We start from the raw sequence: 21,908 nt of genomic DNA, 5'->3' as shown, positions 1-21,908 counted from the left end.
TTCCATTAATGGAGAACCAGCCATGCGTAGAAAATTAGAAAAAATTGCTAAATTGGCTCTCTCAATTTCGATCAACCAGCGAAAGAAAAACAAGACAAATTGTTGCTGTCTATTGTTCTTAACCACAAGCATACGAGAGAGAGTTTTAAGGTTCTCTACTTCAATTCGGTCAAAACTAGGAAAAAGGAATTCACAAGTCCACAATTGCTGCTACTCTCTGTTAGTTTCTTCCTAATGGTTTTCCAAAGCCAAAAACAAAAGTCAAAAGCAAGCCTTAGGAATGTATAATTCTCCTTTTTCGTTGGTAGCCACCCGAAAATAAAGGAATTGATTTCCTTTTCATCGGTCAGGCCCCACCAGAGAGGGAAACGTATCCCTCCTAGTTTTTCTCCTCTCTAATTGGTATTCGAATACCAAACTTCCTAAATAATAGAAGTCTTATTACAAATTACTTCCTTCAGCTCTAGAGTGGTCTCACCGATCTCCAATTTTATAGCCAGTCACTTTACTCCCTTTTTTAAGTTCCCCATGTGCGACGAATTACGAGAATCTGGCTTTTTGGATTGAGGTTAGGCATGGACACATCTAATTGTCAAAAAGTCCTCTGAAATTTGATTTTTCAGCACTTTTTAGCATTATTTCCTGCAATTAACACAGACCAACAAACTTGAGTAGAATCCATCTGATGAGGTGTTAATTGTCGGTTATTTTATTATTAATTTTTCCCTTGATCCTGTCAAATATTGTTTTAATTGTTAATATCTACTTATATTTGGTATCTGAATTTCATTTCAGGAAATGGAGCAGAAAACTACAAAAATGAGGAACTTTCTGAGCAAATTACTTCACACGTGGGAGTCTTTTGCAAAGCTCCGGCAATGTGGCCCACAAGAGGGGACCAAAGCTGATTTCCTTTTAACGGATTAGGAGTTGAAGTCTTTGAGGGGCAAGAGGAAACGTAAAGTAGAGAAGAACTCGACAGAGCTATTTTTGGGACTTGGATTCTCAATTTCGGCGGGGACCACGGACTAGGAAGCATTAGTCATCTTTCGTTTGGCTTTTAAGAGGAAAAGAAACGTACAGAGGCATCGAATCATTAGTTATTAGAATAGTTTTAGATAGCTTTAGGGTCTGTTTGATAACATAAAAAAGTGCTGAATCTGAATTTTTTCAGATATTCAGATGTTTTGAGTGTTTGATAAATGAAAATCTATTTGCTGAACTTGTTAAGCAGTGCTGAACCTGTGTGTATTTTTTTTAGCACAAGAATCCTAACTGAATGCTTAATTCTGATAAGAATCAATAGAATTACTTCAACTACCTTATCTTATCTACCAAATCTACCATTATTTGTTAGGCTCCGTTTGATAAAACTGAATCTGAATTCTGAATTCTGAATACTGAAACAATTAATTTGCTGAATATTAAGTACTGAAAAGAGATATATGAATATCTGAATCTTAATGCTGAACATATTTATACTGTTTGATAAACATTTATAACTTAATGTTTAATAAGCTAGATTGTACAATTTTGCACTTCTATCTTTTAATCCAAAAAGGAAATAGAACATATGATTTAATTAGCTTAAAATTGTTAGGTATGAAAATGACAATATTTATTTTTAAATCAAAGTAATATAAAAGAAGAAATATATTATGGAAAAGTCCAAATATCGGTGCAAATATATTTTTAAATCAGAATTTGATAAGAAAAGTCCAAATATAAGCAAAAGGAAGCTGCAATAAACAAGTTTTAAATTCATACCAATTATATAGAAATTTAATTACTTCAATGGAAAAATGTTGATACTGCCTGGGAAATAATGAATTTGAGATCGGTGAGTACGGTAGCAATAAAAAAAATTGGGAGGAAAAAATGACAAAATTATGAAAGAGTAGAAAGATGGAAAAAGATAAGGAGTAGACAGATGTGAGTAGCATGCAAAAATTGTAAAAAAGTCATTAAATAAGGAGAAAATAGAAGTAGAAAGCCATTAGACAGAGAATGTCAGGTTGTTTAATTAGATAAGAATTTTGGATAGAGAATATTAGGTTGTTTAATTAGATAAGAATTTTGAGTGTAATTAACTAACAAGGGTAGATTTGATAGATAAGATAAAGTAGTTGAAGTAAATCTCTTGATTCTTATCAAATTAAGCATTCAGTTACGATTCTTGTGCTGAAAAAAATACATACAAATTCAGCACTACTTAATAAGTTCAGCAGAAAAATTTTTATTTATCAAACACCCAAAACATCTGAATGTCTGAATGAATTCAGTTTCAGCACTTTTTTATGTTATCAAACAGATACTTAATTATGTTCAAAATTCTTATCTGATTAAATAACATAATATTCTCTATCTAACGATTTTTAGTTTCTCTTTTATCTTTTTTTAATGACTTTTACATCTTCTCCATACTTCTCATATAATATATTTCATGTTTTATATTAATTTGATTTAAAAATAAATATTGTCATTTTCATACCTAACAATTTTAAACTAATTAAATCATAGATTTTATTTCTTTTTTGAATGAAAGAATATAAGGGCAAAATTGTCAAATTAAACTTATTAAGCATTCGGTTATAAATATTTATCAAACCGTATAAATAGGTTTAGCATTAAAATTCAGACATTCATATATTTTTTTCAGTGCTTAAAATTCAGCAAATTAATTGTTTCAGTATTCAGATTTCAGAATTCGAATTCAGTTTTATCAAACGGAACCTTAGTTTTAGTTCTCTTTTTTTTCTTTCCCTTTTGTCAGGCGCGTGCCTTGTGTTCGACAAAATTCTCCAACGGGAAGAATATCTTTTATTCCTTGCTTTCTAGTAAAAGATGCAATGCCCTTGCAATCAATTAATTTGCGTAGAGATTTATTTATGCAGCGTGATTAAGCCTTTCATCTAGTCAAGGATTAACTCGACGGTGCAGTTCCGAAAATCTGTAAGATCTAATTCGTTTTCACGCGTTTCTCAATTTATTAATATTTGCACGTTGTCTGCTTGAATTTTCATGGGATTATTTTATTAATTGGATGTCAAGGGTCCGATGTTCAATGTGATTTATTAATCTCCTGCCAAGTTAGTCAATTAAATCCGTAATTGTTTGATTGATTAATATTAGTGGCAACTGACGTGTTTACACACTAGGGGAGCGTGCAATCTAATTTAAATAACCCTCGTAGCATGTTATTGATTGGGGCTAAGTTTTTCTAGATATTAATGCAATTGAAAAATTAATTCCTATAATCGTGCATAGGGGTATTTTCTAGTTAGGGGTAATCAATAGTCGTACCTTGATTATCAATAAATTAAGAAAAAATTGGTCGTTAGAGTTCATCGGCGACTATAACTAACCTATTAATAAATTAAGTGAACCTCTCCTGCATCAATGATCGGATAAATGGACTGTGTCTGAGTAGTTGTATTCTTGGTTGGAACTTATCTATTCTTGAATTAATTCCTGTCTACATTCGTGTTAATTAATTATTCGTTTTATTTGAATTGCTTAATTATTTGTAACTTTATTCTGAAAAACCCCCATTTTACCAAGTGGAATTTCAAAGAGACAAATATCCCCAATTCCTGAGGAGACGACCTTGCTTGCCACTGTCTATTATTTAGTAATTTTTGTCAATTAATTAATTCTGATATATCGGATTAAGCAAACTTTTCGGGAATAGGGTGAATCAAGTAACCCATTGCACACCTAGAATCCCTACTCCAGTACTTAGGATTAATTATTGACTGTTTTTAGTGGTAATTAGATTCTATTTTTATTATTGCACAGGCTCGACACCTGTCACCATCTAATAGAGCGACATTTAGTTCCAACAACTGTGAAATAGCAGTGAAATAACCCATCAAAACGCACCCTATCAAACACCCTAAAAAACAGCTAATCCAACTTTTTTAAAATGGAATTCGGATAAAATGGAACCCAACTTTTTCCCAGCTGGCAAACTGATAGAAATGCCTATTCCATTCGGTTTGACAACTGTTTCAATAAATTAAAGAGTGAATGGCCCAAAAGATCACTAAACTATTAAAAATGGCACCCTTTGGTCACCAAACTTTTTTTGCGGCCCAAAAGGTCACTAAACTCACAAAAACACGCCAGCGGAGTCATTTTACCGATTTTCAGCGGTTTCTCATCCGGTTCCAAGGGTCTTGAGTTGAATGAAAATTCTGATATGGGCAAAAATGTCCAAAAGATTATTGGGACAGGTGAACTCATAGATTGTTTCGTTCCCAAAAGTTGACCAATTGATCATTTCCCTAGCTATCGCCTTCAAATTTGTAAGCCCAAATATTAAATCCTAAAAAATGTCAATTAATACTCACACTAACAAATCTAAATCCATCCTTCATCTCCGCCACCGCCCCATCTTACATCTTTCCTTCATTATTTTCCTCCTATTCGTGGTTCCTAAATCTGTCGCACCAATCCCCGAAGCGACGTCACTAAAGCTTCGACTCGCGGGAGCATCCGAGATTGCACTGATGTCAGGTCAAGATCCGAGTGCTCGTTGAACGCCAAATGTAGGTGGTGCCGCAGTAGAAAGCTAGCACTCGAAAGAAAAGCCACTTCCTTCGTGAGAAGGATTTCTAGCCCCGGGTAAAGGAAGCTTGACTTGTTGGGAGATCATCCACCAAGACTGGATGTCGCAGCAAAGGAATCATATTCAATTGCAATCGGCCTTTTCACTTTCTTCCCTTCTGCAATGTAAAGAGTAGTCAACAGGCGGTTGGCTAAGAGTCTTACTCTGAAGAAGCGAAGGAGACCAGCCCTTGAACCTAACCCTTGGAAGATAAGCTCAGACTCTGCCCAAGGCTTTAGATTGTTGGTTTATAGATAGCACCAGTCAAGAATCGAATTCTAGGTAGCGCACTGAATGAAGTCAAGGCTATTTCGTCTTTCTAGTCAAGCTCCGGCGAAGGGGAAGACAGAGGAATTCGATCGAAAGTGAAAGGCATTTCGTCAAGAAATTAAATGCGTAAAGGACAGATGCAGCTCAGTCGAAGGAGATGAGATGAAATCGACTCAATAGTTAACGGAAAGGAAGGTAATGAATGGGCTAGGAAGCCACTGATTATGAAGGGAATGATAAGGCTGCTTTAGGCCATCGACACCATCGATGACTTCTGCTTCTCCAAATCTGATGTCTTGCGGTTGCCCTCCCAAGTCTTCGCTTGCGATTGAATTTCTTCCTTTTTCTGGGGAAAAAATTATTCCCTTTGTCCAGCTTTTTTTCGCTTTGAGATGGAATTTTTCTGCTCCCTGTTGAACATTTTTCTCTATTCTCTGCTTTTTTTCTTCAATTCCTCAGACTGAACGAAGATTTGTGTGAGATGAAAAAAAAGGAATCAATGAACTAATTAGGCTGTAAATCTTGTTATTTCCTATTTTGATTTGCTCTAGAGGTGGTCGCAGTCACTACTTTTACTGCTGGAGATGAAGTCAATCTATGGGTGGAGGTTGGTCAACTTCGGGAACGAAAAATTTTGGGCTTCACTTGTTCCAATAACCTTTCGGACATTTTTGCCCCTTTATTATATTCCTCCACTACACATTGTCCATGCCACCGGATGAGAAACCGCTGAAAATCGGTTAAAGGACTCCGCTGGCGTGTTTTTGTGAGTTTAGTGACCTTTTGGGTCACAAAAAAAGTTTGATGACCAAAAGGTGCCATTTTTAATAGTTTAGTGACCTTTTGGGCCATTCACTCTAAATTAAACTAAAGTCAGATAGGAGTACTATTTGGCTCCACTTCCCGCCAACCGGACCCAATAACCCTAGCCACCCCGTTCTCCTTTTTTTTCCGAAACGGAAGAAACTCACACGCACACCCCGTTCTCGTTTCACCCACCTAAAACCCTCCTAAAACCCTGCTCCTTCTTCTCCGGCCAAACCGACAATCCTTCTCCCAAATGGATTCTCAGGACGTCAAATCCGACCTAGTCCTAATCCTAGACTATGGCTCCCAATATACGCACCTCATCACCCGAAGAATCCGCCAGCTCTCAGTCTACTCCCTCTGCTTAAACGGTACAGCCTCACTCGAATCCATCCGTAAAGAAAACCCGAAAGTGATTATCCTCTCTGGTGGTCCCCACAGCGTCCACGCGCCCCAAGCACCGTGTTTTCCATCTGGGTTCATCGAGTATGTTGAGTCGGAGAAGATTCCTGTTTTGGGTATTTGTTATGGGCTGCAGCTGCTCGTGCAGAGGCTTGGCGGGCAAGTGAGTATTGGAGAGAAGCAGGAGTATGGAAGGATGGAGATTGAGGTGCAGAAGGCTTGTGGGTTGTTTGGGAATAGAAAGGTTGGGGATAAACAGGTTGTTTGGATGAGTCATGGAGATGAGGCTGTGAATTTGCCTCAGGGGTTTGAGGTTGCGGCCAGGAGTCAACAGGGGGCGGTCGCTGCGGTGGAGGACAACAAGAGGAGGTTTTATGGGTTTCAATACCATCCTGAGGTAAAATTTGTGTATTTAGCTTGAATTAATTGGTATATGAGGTAAAATTTGGTTGATAACGTTGAACTGTGTAATTGTTTGTACATTTTTTAATCATGCAGCGCTAAAAGAATGTGCAATTACCGAGATTAATGATCATTGCATTTTGTATTTGTCCAATGTTACAATGATCATTGCGATGGAACGTTTGTTACATGGGTCTCACTTTGGAAAATAACCAATTTTAGACTTGTCTTCACAGCCTATCGGACTGGAACAATTAAAAAATTCTTGATTTGTTTTCCAGCACGAAATTGGAGTAAAAGGTACATATAAAGTCAATGTTTTATTTAAGTTTGATATATGGGTTATTGGGTCATGTTGATGATGGTGTTATAGCTATAGAGTAGCTGAGTTTTTAGGCTGCTCTTGTTTCTTTAAAGTTTATATGTATCAGCAACAATACTAATTAACTCCGTACCCATAGCAAAGTGAGAAATCAAAGCTCCAAATATAGTACATTTCATTTATATACTTTGAAATTTCCCATCTTGCAGCTCTGTTTGCAAAATCAACCTGCTTTTATTCCCTCATGCCATCTATAAGTACTAGTATCCAACATCTATTGTGTAGGACATTTGAGACAAATGCTATGACATGTTCGAAGGATTTTTAACTGGACACAATTTTCTTAAAGCATCATGTCTTCTTAGGTGTAAGTCCGTAACTGAGCATGTGGCATCTTGTCATTGATCACTGTGGAGACTAAAAAAATAAATGAATTGCATTTTTCATTTTGCGTGCTGCCTTGCAAATAAAAAACCGGGTGATTGATATATACAGGTAAATATGTCATGTTGGAACCATGTTCTTGATATGCCCCAGTGTTATAGAATGACTAAATAGTTACCAGATTACTCGTTTAGAAAGACACCAATCAGACAAAGTGGGTGGCTAGCACTGTACAATCCTACTGTCTGTATGAAAAATGAAATAGAAAAGGATTATTTTGATTGTGTTTCTTTACGTCATGATTTACATATACTTTATCTAAGTGATAGAGTCATGTGACCTGTATGGCCATAAGCAAAAAGTTTGTTACTAGATATTTTACAAGTTTTTCAATATGGGGCAGGTCACTCATACGCATGAAGGGATGGAAACATTACAACACTTCCTTTTTGATGTTTGTGGTGTTAGTGCTGAGTGGAAGATGGAAGATGTCCTTGAGCAAGAAATAAAAGCCATTCAGGAAAAGGTCAGACTTGAAGATCATGTCATTTGTGCATTATCTGGGGGTGTCGATTCTACTGTTGCTGCTACTCTTGTTCATAAAGCAATTGGAGACAGGCTCCACTGTGTCTTTGTTGATAATGGTTTATTGAGGTTTGTATGCCAATACTTTCGACTATTATGGTTCATTAGCATAAGTGCTTCATTATTATAGTAGACTCTAATGTTAAATTTTGGAGCAATCCTTAATGCATTTAGAAGATGGTTAGTATTGTCATGGTGTTGTTATACTTTAGATGTCGCTAGGAGATACCCAAGCTACCTTATCAACCTTTTCTTTGTTTTTTTCACTGCTTTTTCTTTTTCTTGTTCATGTTCTTGATTGGGATATCACATGAACGACAAAGTTTATAGGGGGAGCAAAAATGGATGTTGAGGGATTGTGTTGCCTTTTCCTTCTTTTCCTTTCTTTTCACTATTTACCCTCTTTTCTTTTTTCTTTTTCCTTTTTTATTTTAATTTCTCTTATTCATGTTATGGAGATTATCCGAGTGAGCTTCAGCTTATATTAGAGATAATTAAGAAGTGACTCCTGGAAAAACTTGTGGAAGATTAAAGTATTATTATTGTCTTAGAAGCTTGGAAAGAAATAGCTATTACACAAAACACCCTTCGAATATCTTTTTGTTTCAAAGAGAATAATCAAAGCAGACGCCAGGTGCATCTGTTAGCAGCCTAAAAGAAGTCAAAACAGCTTTTAGCTTAAGGAAAGGTTAGGATCTGCTGACTTTGTAAAGGCTAATGGTTCTATAGAATTTTGATATAGAAGTTGAAAATTTCTCAATGCTTTTCTGGTGTTGATTTGAAGGATTTGGCCTACTATTAGAAAATCATAAGAAAGACTGCACAAAAATATCAATTTTCATGTAACTGGTACTACTCACAAAAATATCAATTTTGATGTAACTGGTACTACTAAAGATATCTTCTCAACATCATGGATAATAATGTACTAGAAATGACTTTGCAATGTAGTATTTGACACTGTTAGGGATTTATTCATGTCTTTGGATTCTGATTCACCTCTTTTGTTTGTTCTAGGTATAAGGAGAGAGAACGGGTGATGGAAACTTTTGAAAGGGACCTTCATTTACCTGTTACTTGTGTTGATGCCACAGAGCAGTTCCTTAGCCAGCTTAAAGGGGTGGTTGATCCTGAAATGAAGAGAAAAATAATTGGAAAGGAGTTTATCAACATTTTTGATGCATTTGCTCATGATCTGGAGCAGAAATTCGGAAAGAGACCTGCTTACTTGGTCCAAGGAACATTGTATCCTGATGTGATTGAATCTTGTCCGCCACCTGGAACTCAAAGCACCCATTCCCACACAATCAAGAGTCATCATAATGTTGGAGGGCTGCCAAAGAACATGAAGCTAAAGCTCATTGAACCACTTAAACTTTTATTCAAGGATGAGGTTCTCCATTCTATATCTCCATCCCGAAAACATTTTTATGATGTTTCTTCTGCTGCAATAAATGATAAACTGATATTTTAACTTGCTAATGCTTGAATTCATTTGCAGGTTCGTGCATTGGGAAGTATTTTAAATGTCCCAGAGGCCTTTTTAAAGCGACACCCCTTCCCTGGGCCTGGTCTTGCAGTGAGGGTTCTGGGTGACGTCACTCAAGGAAATGCGCTGGATATTCTTCGCCAGGTTTTGGACCATTTGTTCATTCAGTACAGGTCAGCTGTCTTGGTGTTACATTCTATGCCTGTTCCTTACAAATACGTCTTGTAGGTTGATGAGATTTTCATTCAGTCAATCAAAGATGCTGGGATCTATGATAAAATATGGCAAGCTTTTGCTGTTTTCTTGCCCATAAGGTCAGTTGGAGTTCAAGGAGATCAAAGAACACATTCTCATGTTGTTGCATTGAGAGCTGTCACAAGTCAAGATGGGATGACTGCTGACTGGTATTTATGCGCTTTGCAATTCTTTGATTACCTCTATCGTTGTAAGCAATTGAGAAATGATTCTTCTTTGCATCTTTTGAACTGCATGTCTTGACAATCATACAGAACATATGCATTCATCTATTAGTTTCTCCATTGCAACAATGTTTAAAGTATTTATTCATCTGTCTTATCCTTTTCACAAAAAAAGGTTTGAACTTCAAGTTGTAGAACTGAAATGGTTTCTTGATTGAATGCATAAACATGTAGCAGTAGGAAGGATTGGCATCCCTTCAAACTAAGCAGATTGTTGGACTAGTTAAACTTATGTGAATGAGGATTTTGAATTGTTATAACAGCTCATTATCATTTCTTATACTTGTCCTTACTTTTGCCAGTAGTGGTATGATATTTACTTTTAGGTTCAGTTTCAAGGATATGTGGTTACTTATGCCAACTGGTTTTCTTCTGTCTCTGTGTGTGTGTGTACTGTGGTTTATCTGCCTATTTTCAGACATAAATACTCTCTCTTTTTGTTCTTTGTTTTCTTCTTTTCTTTTTTCCCTTCGGAATCCTATATCTAAATGGTTGGGATGTTTAGGTACAATTTTGAACACAATTTCCTCGATGATGTTGCAAGAAAGATATGCAATAGTGTACGTGGGATAAATCGAGTTGTTCAAGATATTACTTCGAAGCCTCCATCAACAATTGAATGGGAATAATATCATGTGATATGCAGCGTGGTTGATAAAGTTTGGAAAAATCTTGTGGCTTTACATTACTAAGAAAAGGAGAAGTTCTTAAATCCCTCAAGCGTTGGATCTTCTGAGGTTCTGGGAATGGTCTCAAGTTCTGTAAAATAGCCTCTGCCTTCTCTACCATGTGCCTGAAAGACAAAATATAGCTATTAAAAGTAACTAATTCTTGTAGTCAAAGATGCTGATAAGTGATTCATGAAATTTTTTTTATGAAGAAATATTTACTATTTTTCACGTTGTTTGCTATCGAATCTGCTGCAATCATATCGATATACAGTGTAGGGAAAAGAACGTATCTGTCCTATTTCTCCTCCTTGGTAGTAAGAGTTTCTGGTAAAAACAGATATATTCCGGAGACAAGCAACTTTAGTGATTGAATTCGTCTTGAGTGATCATTGTCGTTTCGTTTGAAGTACATTGAATTAGAACGAGTGAGTTAAATGTTCATTGCAGGGTGTTCTATTAATTTTTTAGAATGCTTTTATAGCTGGACATTCCACTGGATGTGAAGGCTGCTTTCTTCTGCTTTGTGGCTGAACTCTGACCCCTCTGCCCTTCTTTACAGTAACAAATGCCCCTCTGATTGGTTGCTCGCAGAGACAGAGTAGCATTGGCCTCAGCTCCACATTTATTTTTCTTGGTCCAGTGATTAGGTTTTGGCGGATGCCACGAATTCTTTTTCCTCTGCAGCACGTTGCAGAAATAGAAAGAAAATAACGTAAGAGGAAATCATATAAAACTTCCAGAGAATTTTTATACGATAATAAACAACTTCAAGAGAGAAGTTCTTGAGATCATAAGCAACTTGAATAACATCAAGCTTGCTAACCGATTTCGTGAGATAAGTTGTACCAAATTCTACAAGCAAGTTGTCTGCTACAAGCCTAAACCAAAAGACTTGGGTCCTGAGATCAAATTTTTTTTGCGCGTCTTTCTTGGTCATTTTCTAAACCAGTTGGAATTCTTCCTTTTCTTTAACAGGGAAGAAGAGCTATGCTCCTGGTATTGCTTAGCAAAATCATAGATTACAAAAGCGTACCTAAAATTGAGGATTTGATTCATTAACAGTGGAATTGATTGGATAAATTGTCATTCAGATGATAAATTGATCGGATCTGCATGAGAAAAGAAAAAGAAGAGACAATCCTAAACTTAGCATCATTGTCAGCGCAAAGTTAAAGTCAGAGAATCTCAGTCACTTGAACATCTTTTATCGTGACTTGATTGGTAGGGACCAAGTTCTGATGCTAAGTTAGATGGGTGATTCATGTACCCTTTGAGGTTGCATTATGAAATCCCGGTGCCCTGAAGCTTGACAGTTGTAAATTGTAAAGAGCATTTCTATCTTCCCCTTTTTCGACTTGTACTATTTGGTTAATATTCTTGAACAGTCCTCTCCCATACTAAACTCTCTTCATAAATTCCTTACAATACTAGTTCAGCTGCGTCAGTCAAAGTTATCCTGTTAGAGCGTCTTGTGCTTAGGGATCTCATAATGAACCCTGTGGATTTTTCATTTTTGTGCTCTGCTGTAAACAAAAGTCTGCAGGTATATATAGGTATGTCCCACTTCAAAGGATTATTGTGATATTCTGGATATAAAGAAGAACGCTTTCCATTTATTAGACTGCCCTCCTCTGGGCAAATGCCTCTTTAACCATCTGGCCCTTTTTTTAACTGTCAGAATCCCTGAAAATATTGGAAGATTACAGCATGTTGTACATACACTTGAGTCACTAACTAAAGCTACCATCATGAACTGAAACTCGTCTTGCAACATGGTCATCTTCAGTCTTCAGTACTTTCGGAGGACTCTCTGAAGTGCTCGTCTGATCATACCAGGTGTTGCAACTTTTGATCCCTTGAACTGAAATTCATTCCGTGAAAGCTGTTAGATAAATACAGTTCGTAATAGTGCTACTTGAAAATGCAACTTTCTCTACAAGATGGTAACTAGCTGAATTGGAGGTTCATTAATAGTAAATCAAGAAATAGGAATCAAACCTTAGCTCTAATTTTAACAGTGAGAGTTCCATCAGTGTTGGAAGATTGAACGGTGTGAGAATCTAGATTGAGCTTGCTTACTGCCTCCATAATTTCACAAAAGACAGACTCTGTCCAAGGACACTCAAGTTCAATCAAGGCATTCCTGTTGATCACTGTCACAGTTAGATCATCACTTGAGCACTCTGTCAAGGTACAGTAATTGGTTTCAGCTTCAATTTCTTCAAGATTACTTGCCTTCCTCTTGCTGATTACGGGCTTCCTGCTCTTGCCAACTTTATTCATGATATAATTACCAGAGGTCCTCTCTGTTGCTTCTTGCTGCAGCCTCTTTGTTCTTGCCTCTAGCTCTATCGCCTCTTTGACGGATTCAAGCTCCTCTACTCTTCTTTCAAGCTCTTTCAGATAGTCAATTGCACCATCCAGTATTGAAACTTTATCAAGCTGGAATATGAGAAGCAATTGAGCTTCTATTAGTGCATTACGCGTTTCGATAATTACCAAAAAAAAAAAGAAGAAAAATTGATATTTAAGTACCTTGCCATTGGATGGGACCAATGATCCAAGCATCATAAATCTTTCGTTTAATTTTTCTCTCCTTTTCCTTTCAGCCAAGACGTGATTGTTATCAATTTCATCAGCCTCTGGTCTCCAAATGCTCTCTCTTTTGCCATAGCCTTTACTGGACTTGAGTTTCCAGTCACCGTGCATCCTAGGAACTTCGAACACTACACTCTTTAGAACTCTTTGTGACATCGCCCCTTGTTTCTGGACAAACTGTGGTCTCTCTATCTTCCAGCTTACAAAGCTTGATTCTTGATTGCTATTTGTGAAATATGGTCCCAAAATTAGCTGGTGCGAGCTTTTCAATAGAGCAGAAAGAACACCTTGATAGTGAGCATCATCACTGCGAAAGTTAAAGTGATCCAGTTTCTTTAGATTGCATTCTTGCAGGTCATGCTTAAAATCATGGTTTACTGTTTCTTCATTAGAAAGTGGAACCCCTTTTTCACCATTTGCATATGTTTGAGGTGTGCAGTCTCCGGAATTCATAGAGTCATGGATACAATTGCTAATTTCATCATCCATGAATCGCCAGCTTTGTACATGACAAGCCTCATCACTGGTGCCTTCCATCATATGTGAATTCTGTGCCTGCTGATCAGCGTCCTCAAAACCAGTTGTACTGTTACTGGGAGAACAAATCTTTACATCTTCGCATTCAACCAGCGGCTCAAAATTAGCTTCAATCATGTCATCATCAAGACCGCAGACAACAATGTCTTTGGCATTTGTATTTGGGACATATTGAGGAATTTTGGAAATGACGGGGTAAGGATTATCCAGGAAGGCAGATTTTATGTGTCGAATGAGATTTCTGTCCTCTACAACCTTCAAATATCGTACAGCAGCAAAACAAATATGTCCATCATCAAAAGATAAGATTTCATTCAGATAATTAAAGTGGAGAGCAAGTCCAAGAATAAGGCTTACTGGTTCTGTTACTCCTAGCTCCACTACACCTCCTAGATGTGGAAAGCAAACAACAGTCTAAATGTAATCAAGAAAAGTGGGGAATCAAGCTCCAGTTAGTGCCATCATTTGGGTCAAAAAATCATCGAGTACGACATTGATTTAAAATTTTCCCTGCATTTAGCGTTTTTAAAAGGCAGAATTTCGTACAAATTTCTGAATGACCTCAACAGGTGGGCACAAATATAAAAGGTGATAGCGTGGCATATTACCTGAATAGATGCGCTCTGATGAAGGCAGCAAAAGTCCAATGATTCAGGTCAGAAACGAAACCCAAAAAAAAAAAGATGTTAATCTTCTGGGAATGATGAATGATCCAATAAAATTCAGCAACCAGATGCCCTTCACTTGCCTTGGCAAGCAGAGACCGAGGGAACACTTTGCTGTCTGCCTGGTGAGCATTGCATAGCCACGTAATCTGATTCTTTGCTAGCGTACGTCCTGGCAATCTGGTAGTGGATTTCAAAGCAAAAACACTCATTCAATAAAATGTTAATCGATTTAGATTTTAGCCATTCCAACCCATTCTTGACATTGCCAAGAAATTAATTTTAAACCCATGTTCAAATGGCAAATTAAAGTAAGCAAAAGGTTCAACTTCGAAGTTTGGTTGCATTATTATTGCTCCCCAGTCTCCAAAGGCGTCGTTGCTCTCTGTGGACGCAATGGTGACTAAAATTAGCCACTGGCCAAACCGGAGGGTGAAAATGGTTAGTATTATCGACCCGACCGCATGCACGTTGCCATTGCAGGTAAAGGACCATCGGTCGGTGCCCACTTGGATCATGGACACATGTGAATCAGGTCCTTATAACTAGAGGAAGCAATATGTACTTTTTGTCCAATTTTTTCAGTGAATTTAGATGGGTACACGTAAAGCATTTATGAAGGAGACCCGTCATACCGTACTTGTACCATCATCAAGATTGCTTGGACGCCCATCATATGTCGAAAGCGGCCAAATGCTTTCATCACATTATTAACCAACTACCTCTAAGGTAATTGGCTAGCAGGCTTAAAGTTCTATATGAATGCAGGGTAAGGAATCAAATTTTCTGATTTGCATTCGCTGACGACGGGTGGTGCAGAGGTACCCGTCTGATCCAGTTTCCTCCGAATTTTTTAGTGACCCATTTGGGTTCACTCCTTTCTTATAGTGTAAAGTAGTAGTAGGTGTACCTGTTTGGTCCAGTTCTCTCCGGATTTTTCATTTGGGCTCACCCCTTCCCCTTAGTATAGAGTAGAAGTAGGTGTAGGTATAGAATAGAAATTATCGTATCCATAAAAAAAAAGATATCACATTATTTGTAAGAAATTATTTACTTATATCGTAAACACGTTTTTCAATTAATTTTTTTATTTTACATACATCACATCATAAAAAATATTCTAATAAATACTCTAAATAATATTTCAAATAATCTTATATCTAAATACACTCAATATGTCACAATTTTGAAATTGCATGAACAAACTTTGCGTGGTCTCCTTTCAAAAACAAAAAACTTTGCGTGTTCTTGATGGGTAATCTAATTCATGGACTCATAACCATGTTGAATGATTTTGTTTTCGTTAGAGTCACTCATGTGTGAAGAGCACTGATAATAATGTTTCAGCTCACATTATTTATGTCCAAGTTGTCAAGCCTCTTGAGGGAAGTAGAGTCTGCCAAAGAAATATCTTATGCTATAAAGGCAGACTTGACATGAATGAATGGCAGACTTGACAGAGGGGTCAGAAATATTTTTCGGAAGATATTTTCTGGAAAAAGATACTCCTTTATTGATGAACTAATCTAATGAATCTCAATTTCTGCAATACCCGCAATTGGTATTTTTGAAGAACTTCTCGTTGTTTCATGAGACTTCCCAATTGAAGATAATTTTCTTTTGCCGTGGGGATGGTGCTGGGACTGGCAAAGAGGAAGTGGTGGCAATGGTGGTGATGGGGGGAGTTTTTTGCAGCTGTGGTGACAAAAGAACGTGGATGGTAGGCAGCTTTGCTAGTGCTAGGCATGACGAAGCAAAACGTATGTTAGGATGCAAGATGCAAGGTGCTGCTGCTGTGGGTTGGACATTCGAGATCTAAGGTCTAGGAGCCCAAACTAGTCAACCAAACACCGGAAAACGAATGGGAAAGCATTCATTTTCCAGGGAAAATATCTTACACCCAATCAATCAATCAAACAGACCCTAAATGAAAATAACATCCAAAAAAGGGCAAAAGGATGAAAAGGAATTTACCCTTGGCCGGTGATGAACACGAAAGACATGCAAACCAAGAAATACCACTCGGTATCTGTGAGGTCTTCTGGAGACAAAGCAACTGAAGGCCTTTTAGCTTGAAGGCTGGTCTCGGCTGCCGAGAGGGACTCATAAAGCTCTCTCAGTTGCTCACTCCTCTGCAATTCCAGCTGATCAGCACTAGGCTCCGCTGCTTGAATCGTTTTCCTTGTCTTTATATCTCCATTGTAGTATCCATCAATCCATTCTAGCACCCTACACAGTTAGTTCCAGTAGCATCAAATTACCTTATGCACTCATGAAAAATCTTCCTTAGTGCTGATAATTACTGATATTTGTTAAAGTTAGAAATAAAAAAGAAACAAGTAAGATTGAAAGTCAGCATAATATCGCATATTTCTGGGTTTGTTTGGAAACGGTAAGCTTGGAATATTCCACTGTTAGAATTTTGGTTAAAATGGTCAGCGAAGGTAATTTAGAAAAAAAAAAAAAAGTTTCTTATGTACTAAAATTAATTGTTCTTACAACCTCAGAAGATTCCCCAGAATATGTACTCATGTGACGCCATTCATTTGTCTATTCCATATATTCCTGGAATCTCATACTTCATAGTAGTTTCTGCAGTAACCCTTTAGACTAACAATATTGAAAAAGGAAAAAGATACACAGAAGGGCGGGGGAAGAAAAAGACCTTCTGAGAGAAAAATGGTGATGGAGGACAAAGGCAACAAAAATTTGCTGCAAAAATTCTGCGGAAGATTTTCAAAAAAACAAACAATTGAATAAAACAAAGGACGTCAGCAAAGCAGAAGCGGAATACTATTGAATACCCTGGTTGTCTACAGGAAATGGACCAGAAAATTGCATAGCTCCATTGAATACTTTTAACAGCAAGAGCGAGCTGCTTCCTCAGACTCTCAGCCGGTTGATTTTGGAGTCGTCCTGTTGCCATTATCCTGTAGCACACTGCACACCCTTTCCTTCTTAAGCTGATAAGGCTAAACTTTGACTTCCGGCGCAATCCTACTTCCCAGCTTAGTATAACTCGAATTTCTACCCTACAAAAAGAAAAAAAACTGAAATTTGTATGGCTGCAAGAAGACTTTAAACAGAACCAACTACTAGCTAGTGCCTCAAACTTTTGTGATTAATCCACGAAGGCTTTGCTCGTAGGGAACTAAAGCGCATGCAAAACAATGAGTTTTCTGCATGACTCTCAACTTCAAGACCTGGATTTTCCTTGATTCACACTCCAGAACGATAAGACCGGGATATGGGGGATTTTTTCAAGTGAACTCTCCCAGAAAAGTCCGAGAAAACTCTCACAAATACATGCATGTGCACGTGTTCGTCATGGTAAATTCGGACAAGGTTTTTCATGGAGTAGAAAACTCACATCCATCAGGACCATCACTGAAGAGATAAGGATTTCGAGTTAACGGTTGATAGAGTAAGAGGACAAGAGCTGAAATTACGGGACAGACTGGAGAAGCCCACTATACATCACTTTTTTTTTTTTGTTTGCTTGGATTACAAAAAGAAATTGATAGGGAAGAAAAGGGCAGACATTATTAAAGATCTCAGCACCTTTGGTGCAGGAACTGAAACATTTGGGACCTACAGGAGAGGTGAAGAAACCATCAACTTAAGTGGTTACGGTCCTTATGGAAGTGAAAGTGAAACCATGCAAAAATAATTGCTCAGAAACAAAAACACAAAAAATAATAGGCTAAACTTATTGTATTTGTAGCTAGTTTTTACAATTTACAGAAAAACAAAATAAAGAGTCCGACAAAAATCTTGGGTACTCGGACACAGATATGGTAAATGTGGAAACAAACAAGAAATAGTAAATTATCAGACAGGACTAGGACTACCAAGTTTTATTAGAAAAATGTGGAGTGCAATGCCAATATAATCTTCCTCTTAAAAAATATTTCCAAACTAATGCAATTTCAAAATTTATTCCCTTGTTAATATATTTGTTACCATGCATGTGGACTTTAACTATGGAAAACTAATCATGCTTAAACCTTGGCTTTGATAATGATCATAGTTTAGTGTGAAATATAAAAGTTTCATTTTAAAGGAAAAGAGAAATGACCCATCGCCAGAGAATCTAAGTCATAATTAGCATTAGAATTAACACCAAGGTTAGTTAATAGTCGATCGTCTGGAAGAGTTATCATTATGCATTCTACCAATAAAAAAAAATCATGAATTAACACAATAGATCTCTAAAGATTTTCTGTTTATTTGTATGGCAATTTATCATACACATGGCAAGAAAATTTTTTGGTTGCTATGACGATTTAATAAATTTTCAAATATATTAAGAATTTCCTCAAGGTAAACAATGAACAATATATAGAGGAGAAGTAGCAAAATTTGAGCTATTGGGAAAAAAATGAAGCATTCGTCTAATGTGAATTTTAATTAAAGTCTTAAGAATAGTTATCGACAAATTCCCTGGTTATGGTTTGGCAGATGTTCTGGTTCAAAAAAAAATGATTGCGGGAGGCGGCCTGGCGGTGGCCTATAATTGGCTGCTGCTGCCGGCGAGTGATGAAATCAATGAATATAATTATTGTTAAAAAACAATCTACAATTATTGTACGATCAAAGAGTGTTTGATTTCGTATTGAGTGGAGGACATGACACTTACACAGTCTACTACTGAATTAGTAATTTGTTTCTTCTGATCTTGTGCATGTGTACGTGGACATGAGGTAGCCCTATTTTTTTTCTTTAGAGTACCGTTCGACTTCGAAATTCAACTTGTTACATGCTTTTTTTCTTCTAATCTAATTAGTTTATCAGTTGACTTTGATTTGCACATCAAATTATGTCAGTACGACATGGGAGGTCACTTGAGCTTGTGAATAAATAGTCCTTTTATTTGTAGTTCGAAGGGAAATGTTGTAAGAAGAAGGGAAAAAAAAATCGATTTTGAGAGTCAAATAAGATGCATAAATAGCTCTCTGACTTGAGGAGTTGATTGCCAATTTAGTCTTGTAGAGAATCTTAGAAGCTCGGCCAGGAAAAAACGAGTTTTTTTACCGCAACGGATCTTCTGTTCCACATCCTGTGCCACTCTCTGTCTCACTTTTTATTATATTGCTATTTCTCCTACATAAATATCATGTTTTAGTTCTTTTTTGTTTTCTTAAGATTCAATAACTATTAATTGAGTTATACACAAAATTTAACAAACTCAAAAAATCAAAATGCATAAAAAATGAGATTTTTTATGAATTTTCTACTGTATTTTTTAATTTTCTATTATATATTACTTTTTTTAAGCTGCTGTATTTATTTTTTATTCAATTAACAGTTATTGAATCTTAAGAAAAAAAAAAACTAAAACAAGATGTTTATGTAGGAGAAATGATTACTTTTTTATAGTTATTTATAATTGTTGGTGGTCAATAACGTTTTTGCATATTTCTAATAAAACTAGAAACAATAATAATATTTGTGAATATGTCGGAACTAAAAGTCGTAGGCATTCCCATTATTGATATATTTTCAAACAGATAAGAGTTTAGAATTAAGGGGAGGAGACTGGAGAGGAGACTCGTTCTACTACCCTAATGTCAAACCATGTCACTGTGTCATGGGTCCAATTTTCGCGCATTGTGCACAACAGCCGACGGCGTGACACTGACACACATTAGGCGGATTGATGTGTGTGTCCTTGAGCAGTTGGCAGCTTAATTCGTGACCATAAAAATCCTGTAAGTGCCCATGCACCATAAAAATCATGAGCGATTCCAGTTTCAATAACAGTGAAAAAAAATAATAATAGGCCAAGATTCTCACGTTTACTGCAGTTTGGTGGTATTTCACATCTAGCAATTCAATCCATTAACGCGAACAGTCCACCGTCTATGCCCATGCAAACGTAAAATTTCAAGGGCTGGCCCTTGAATTTGGCGCAAGGGACAAATATTTCTGTCTTTCTTGCGGTGTGGGGGGGGGAGATCTGAAATTTGTCCTGTGTCACTCTTTTACAAATGAAAATTTTCCTTTATTGGCTTTAGCTTCGCCTGCTCTTATTATACCCAAAGGGTTAATTTGCACAACTGAAGCTGAACCCGTGAACAAATTGAGGCAAAAAAAAAAAAAAAAAATCATGATGCATAACCAAATCAAGAAAAAATTGAACAAATTCTTGAACACCTTTGAAGACTACTAATTCAGAAGACTAGCTCTATAAGTGCATTTTATTAATCTTTCGTACACCACATGAGTGGCCCATATAGTTGCTAACAATCATAATTAATCTTGGCATTATTCTATAGAAACACATACCGAACACTCAATCTCATCCATTTGCCGACAAAATGCCTTGTGGAAAAGTTTCAGAATAGAAAATCTTATGAACATGCATGCAACTTGTAGTTTTAAAGCACCATTACTCCATGTGTTATTATCTCTCAGAATCCTGTTTGCGGTCATTTGCTGTAAATTAACAATCCTCATTGGTTTGGAGTTTGGACTAAACCCAGTGGAAAGTGGAAATCCATGACGAGAATACGTACCTTGAGAGGCTGCTGAAAAATAGTAGTCTCAAAGCTTCTTTTTCTTCTTTCTTCCATAACACGGAAATCTTTTTCCTTTGTCCTCATGGGATAGTCAGCGAGAGTTGGTAGTTGTTGACGAGTAGCTGAAGAAACACACACACACACACACACTAGTATTACTAGGAAACAAAACAACAAAAAGAGAGGCCTAATAAATGTTGATCAACTGGCCCTCATTACCCAAATTACACCCCCACATGGACCACATCCAATAATTATATTTTCATCCTATGAACTTATTAGGCTTTTTGTTTGGATTGTATTTTTCTAAACTTTTTTTTTTTTTTAGAAAAATTAGTGCAGCGATTTGATAGATGTGAGATAAAAAAATATATCTAAAAAAAAAAGTAACAACTTTTATTTAAAAAATTACAATCCAAACACACCCTTAATATCGTATGTGTGCTAAATTTCACTGCGGCTGGGGCACGTCATGTACTGGGATGCAGAAATTTAGACGGAAAAAGACACACATACAGATTAAAAAGGGAGGGACAGTTACATAATTCTTTGCTATTGTTTGTCTTGGCTCAAGTGTGAATGGCCGTTTATAAAAAGACACCTACGACTCATGTCATTTCCTGGAAGTAAGTGTTCGTTCACTTTTCTAGGCAGTGATTGTTGTGCAGTTGATGATTTTGTGATAATTACCTGGCGATGCAATAACATCAGCCTCATACAATCTAGAACGGCGTGGTGCCCATCTGTCGACACGAATTTTTTGGTTTGGTTCCAGGAAAATCTAAACCCTGGGAAAGGGTGGATTTGAAATTCAACCGATATAGGAACCGTGACATTAATGTTTTCTTGTCAACTGAGTTGGGTCTTGAAGATAATTGGAAGGCCTTATATTTGGTCTGACTGACGAGTGTTTACTGGACACTCGATAAAAATTAATTTTCGTATTAAATGTTTAGGTAAGTAAAGTTAATTAAGGCAGACATATAAATGTAAGAGAAGATAATTTATAATCATGTTGCATTTTTCTAACGGACTTCTATTGGGTATTCACTAATACACCTTAATTTCATTTGATCTACCATGTATATTGCTTTCGCTTGCATTTGTATATACCTTTCCTATTTAATCTTACCTACTTTCCTTTGTATTTATTATCTTCGCTTGCAT

The 21,908-nt window shown here is 36.8% G+C and overlaps 2 protein-coding genes across 7 annotated transcripts; one reads left to right on the top strand and one right to left on the bottom strand.

Moving 5' to 3' along the window:
• The first annotated feature begins 5,792 nt into the window (after nt 1-5,792).
• On the top strand, nt 5,793-10,648 carry LOC113704260 (uncharacterized). The gene is made up of 6 exons (XM_027226050.2): nt 5,793-6,485; nt 7,600-7,850; nt 8,799-9,174; nt 9,283-9,414; nt 9,499-9,674; nt 10,255-10,648. The coding sequence occupies exons 1-6, from the start codon at nt 5,940-5,942 to the stop codon at nt 10,376-10,378; spliced, it is 1,605 nt and encodes a 534-aa protein (XP_027081851.1). The 5' UTR covers nt 5,793-5,939; the 3' UTR covers nt 10,379-10,648.
• A 1,365-nt stretch (nt 10,649-12,013) lies between these two features.
• On the bottom strand, nt 12,014-17,802 carry LOC113703597 (transcription factor EGL1). Of its 6 annotated transcripts, none has more exons than XM_027225011.2 (9): nt 17,591-17,796; nt 17,025-17,252; nt 16,195-16,449; nt 14,304-14,400; nt 14,164-14,178; nt 13,913-13,969; nt 12,956-13,810; nt 12,419-12,862; nt 12,014-12,281 (listed from the first exon to the last, which is right to left on the bottom strand). In XM_027225011.2, coding segments are annotated over exons 1-9 (2,025 nt in total). In that variant the 5' UTR covers nt 17,593-17,796; the 3' UTR covers nt 12,014-12,209. The 6 variants fall into 6 exon arrangements, with proteins under 6 accessions (XP_027080812.1, XP_027080815.1, XP_071917981.1 ...); XM_027225014.2 differs by lacking the exon at nt 17,591-17,796 and adding an exon at nt 17,334-17,579; XM_072061880.1 differs by lacking the exon at nt 17,591-17,796 and adding an exon at nt 17,424-17,571.
• Between the last annotated feature and the right edge of the window lie 4,106 nt (nt 17,803-21,908).

This window comes from Coffea arabica, chromosome 8e (genome assembly GCF_036785885.1).
Source record: "Coffea arabica cultivar ET-39 chromosome 8e, Coffea Arabica ET-39 HiFi, whole genome shotgun sequence".
In the NCBI taxonomy this organism is placed as follows: domain Eukaryota; kingdom Viridiplantae; phylum Streptophyta; class Magnoliopsida; order Gentianales; family Rubiaceae; genus Coffea; species Coffea arabica.
This window is presented reverse-complemented; position numbering and strand designations above follow the sequence as displayed.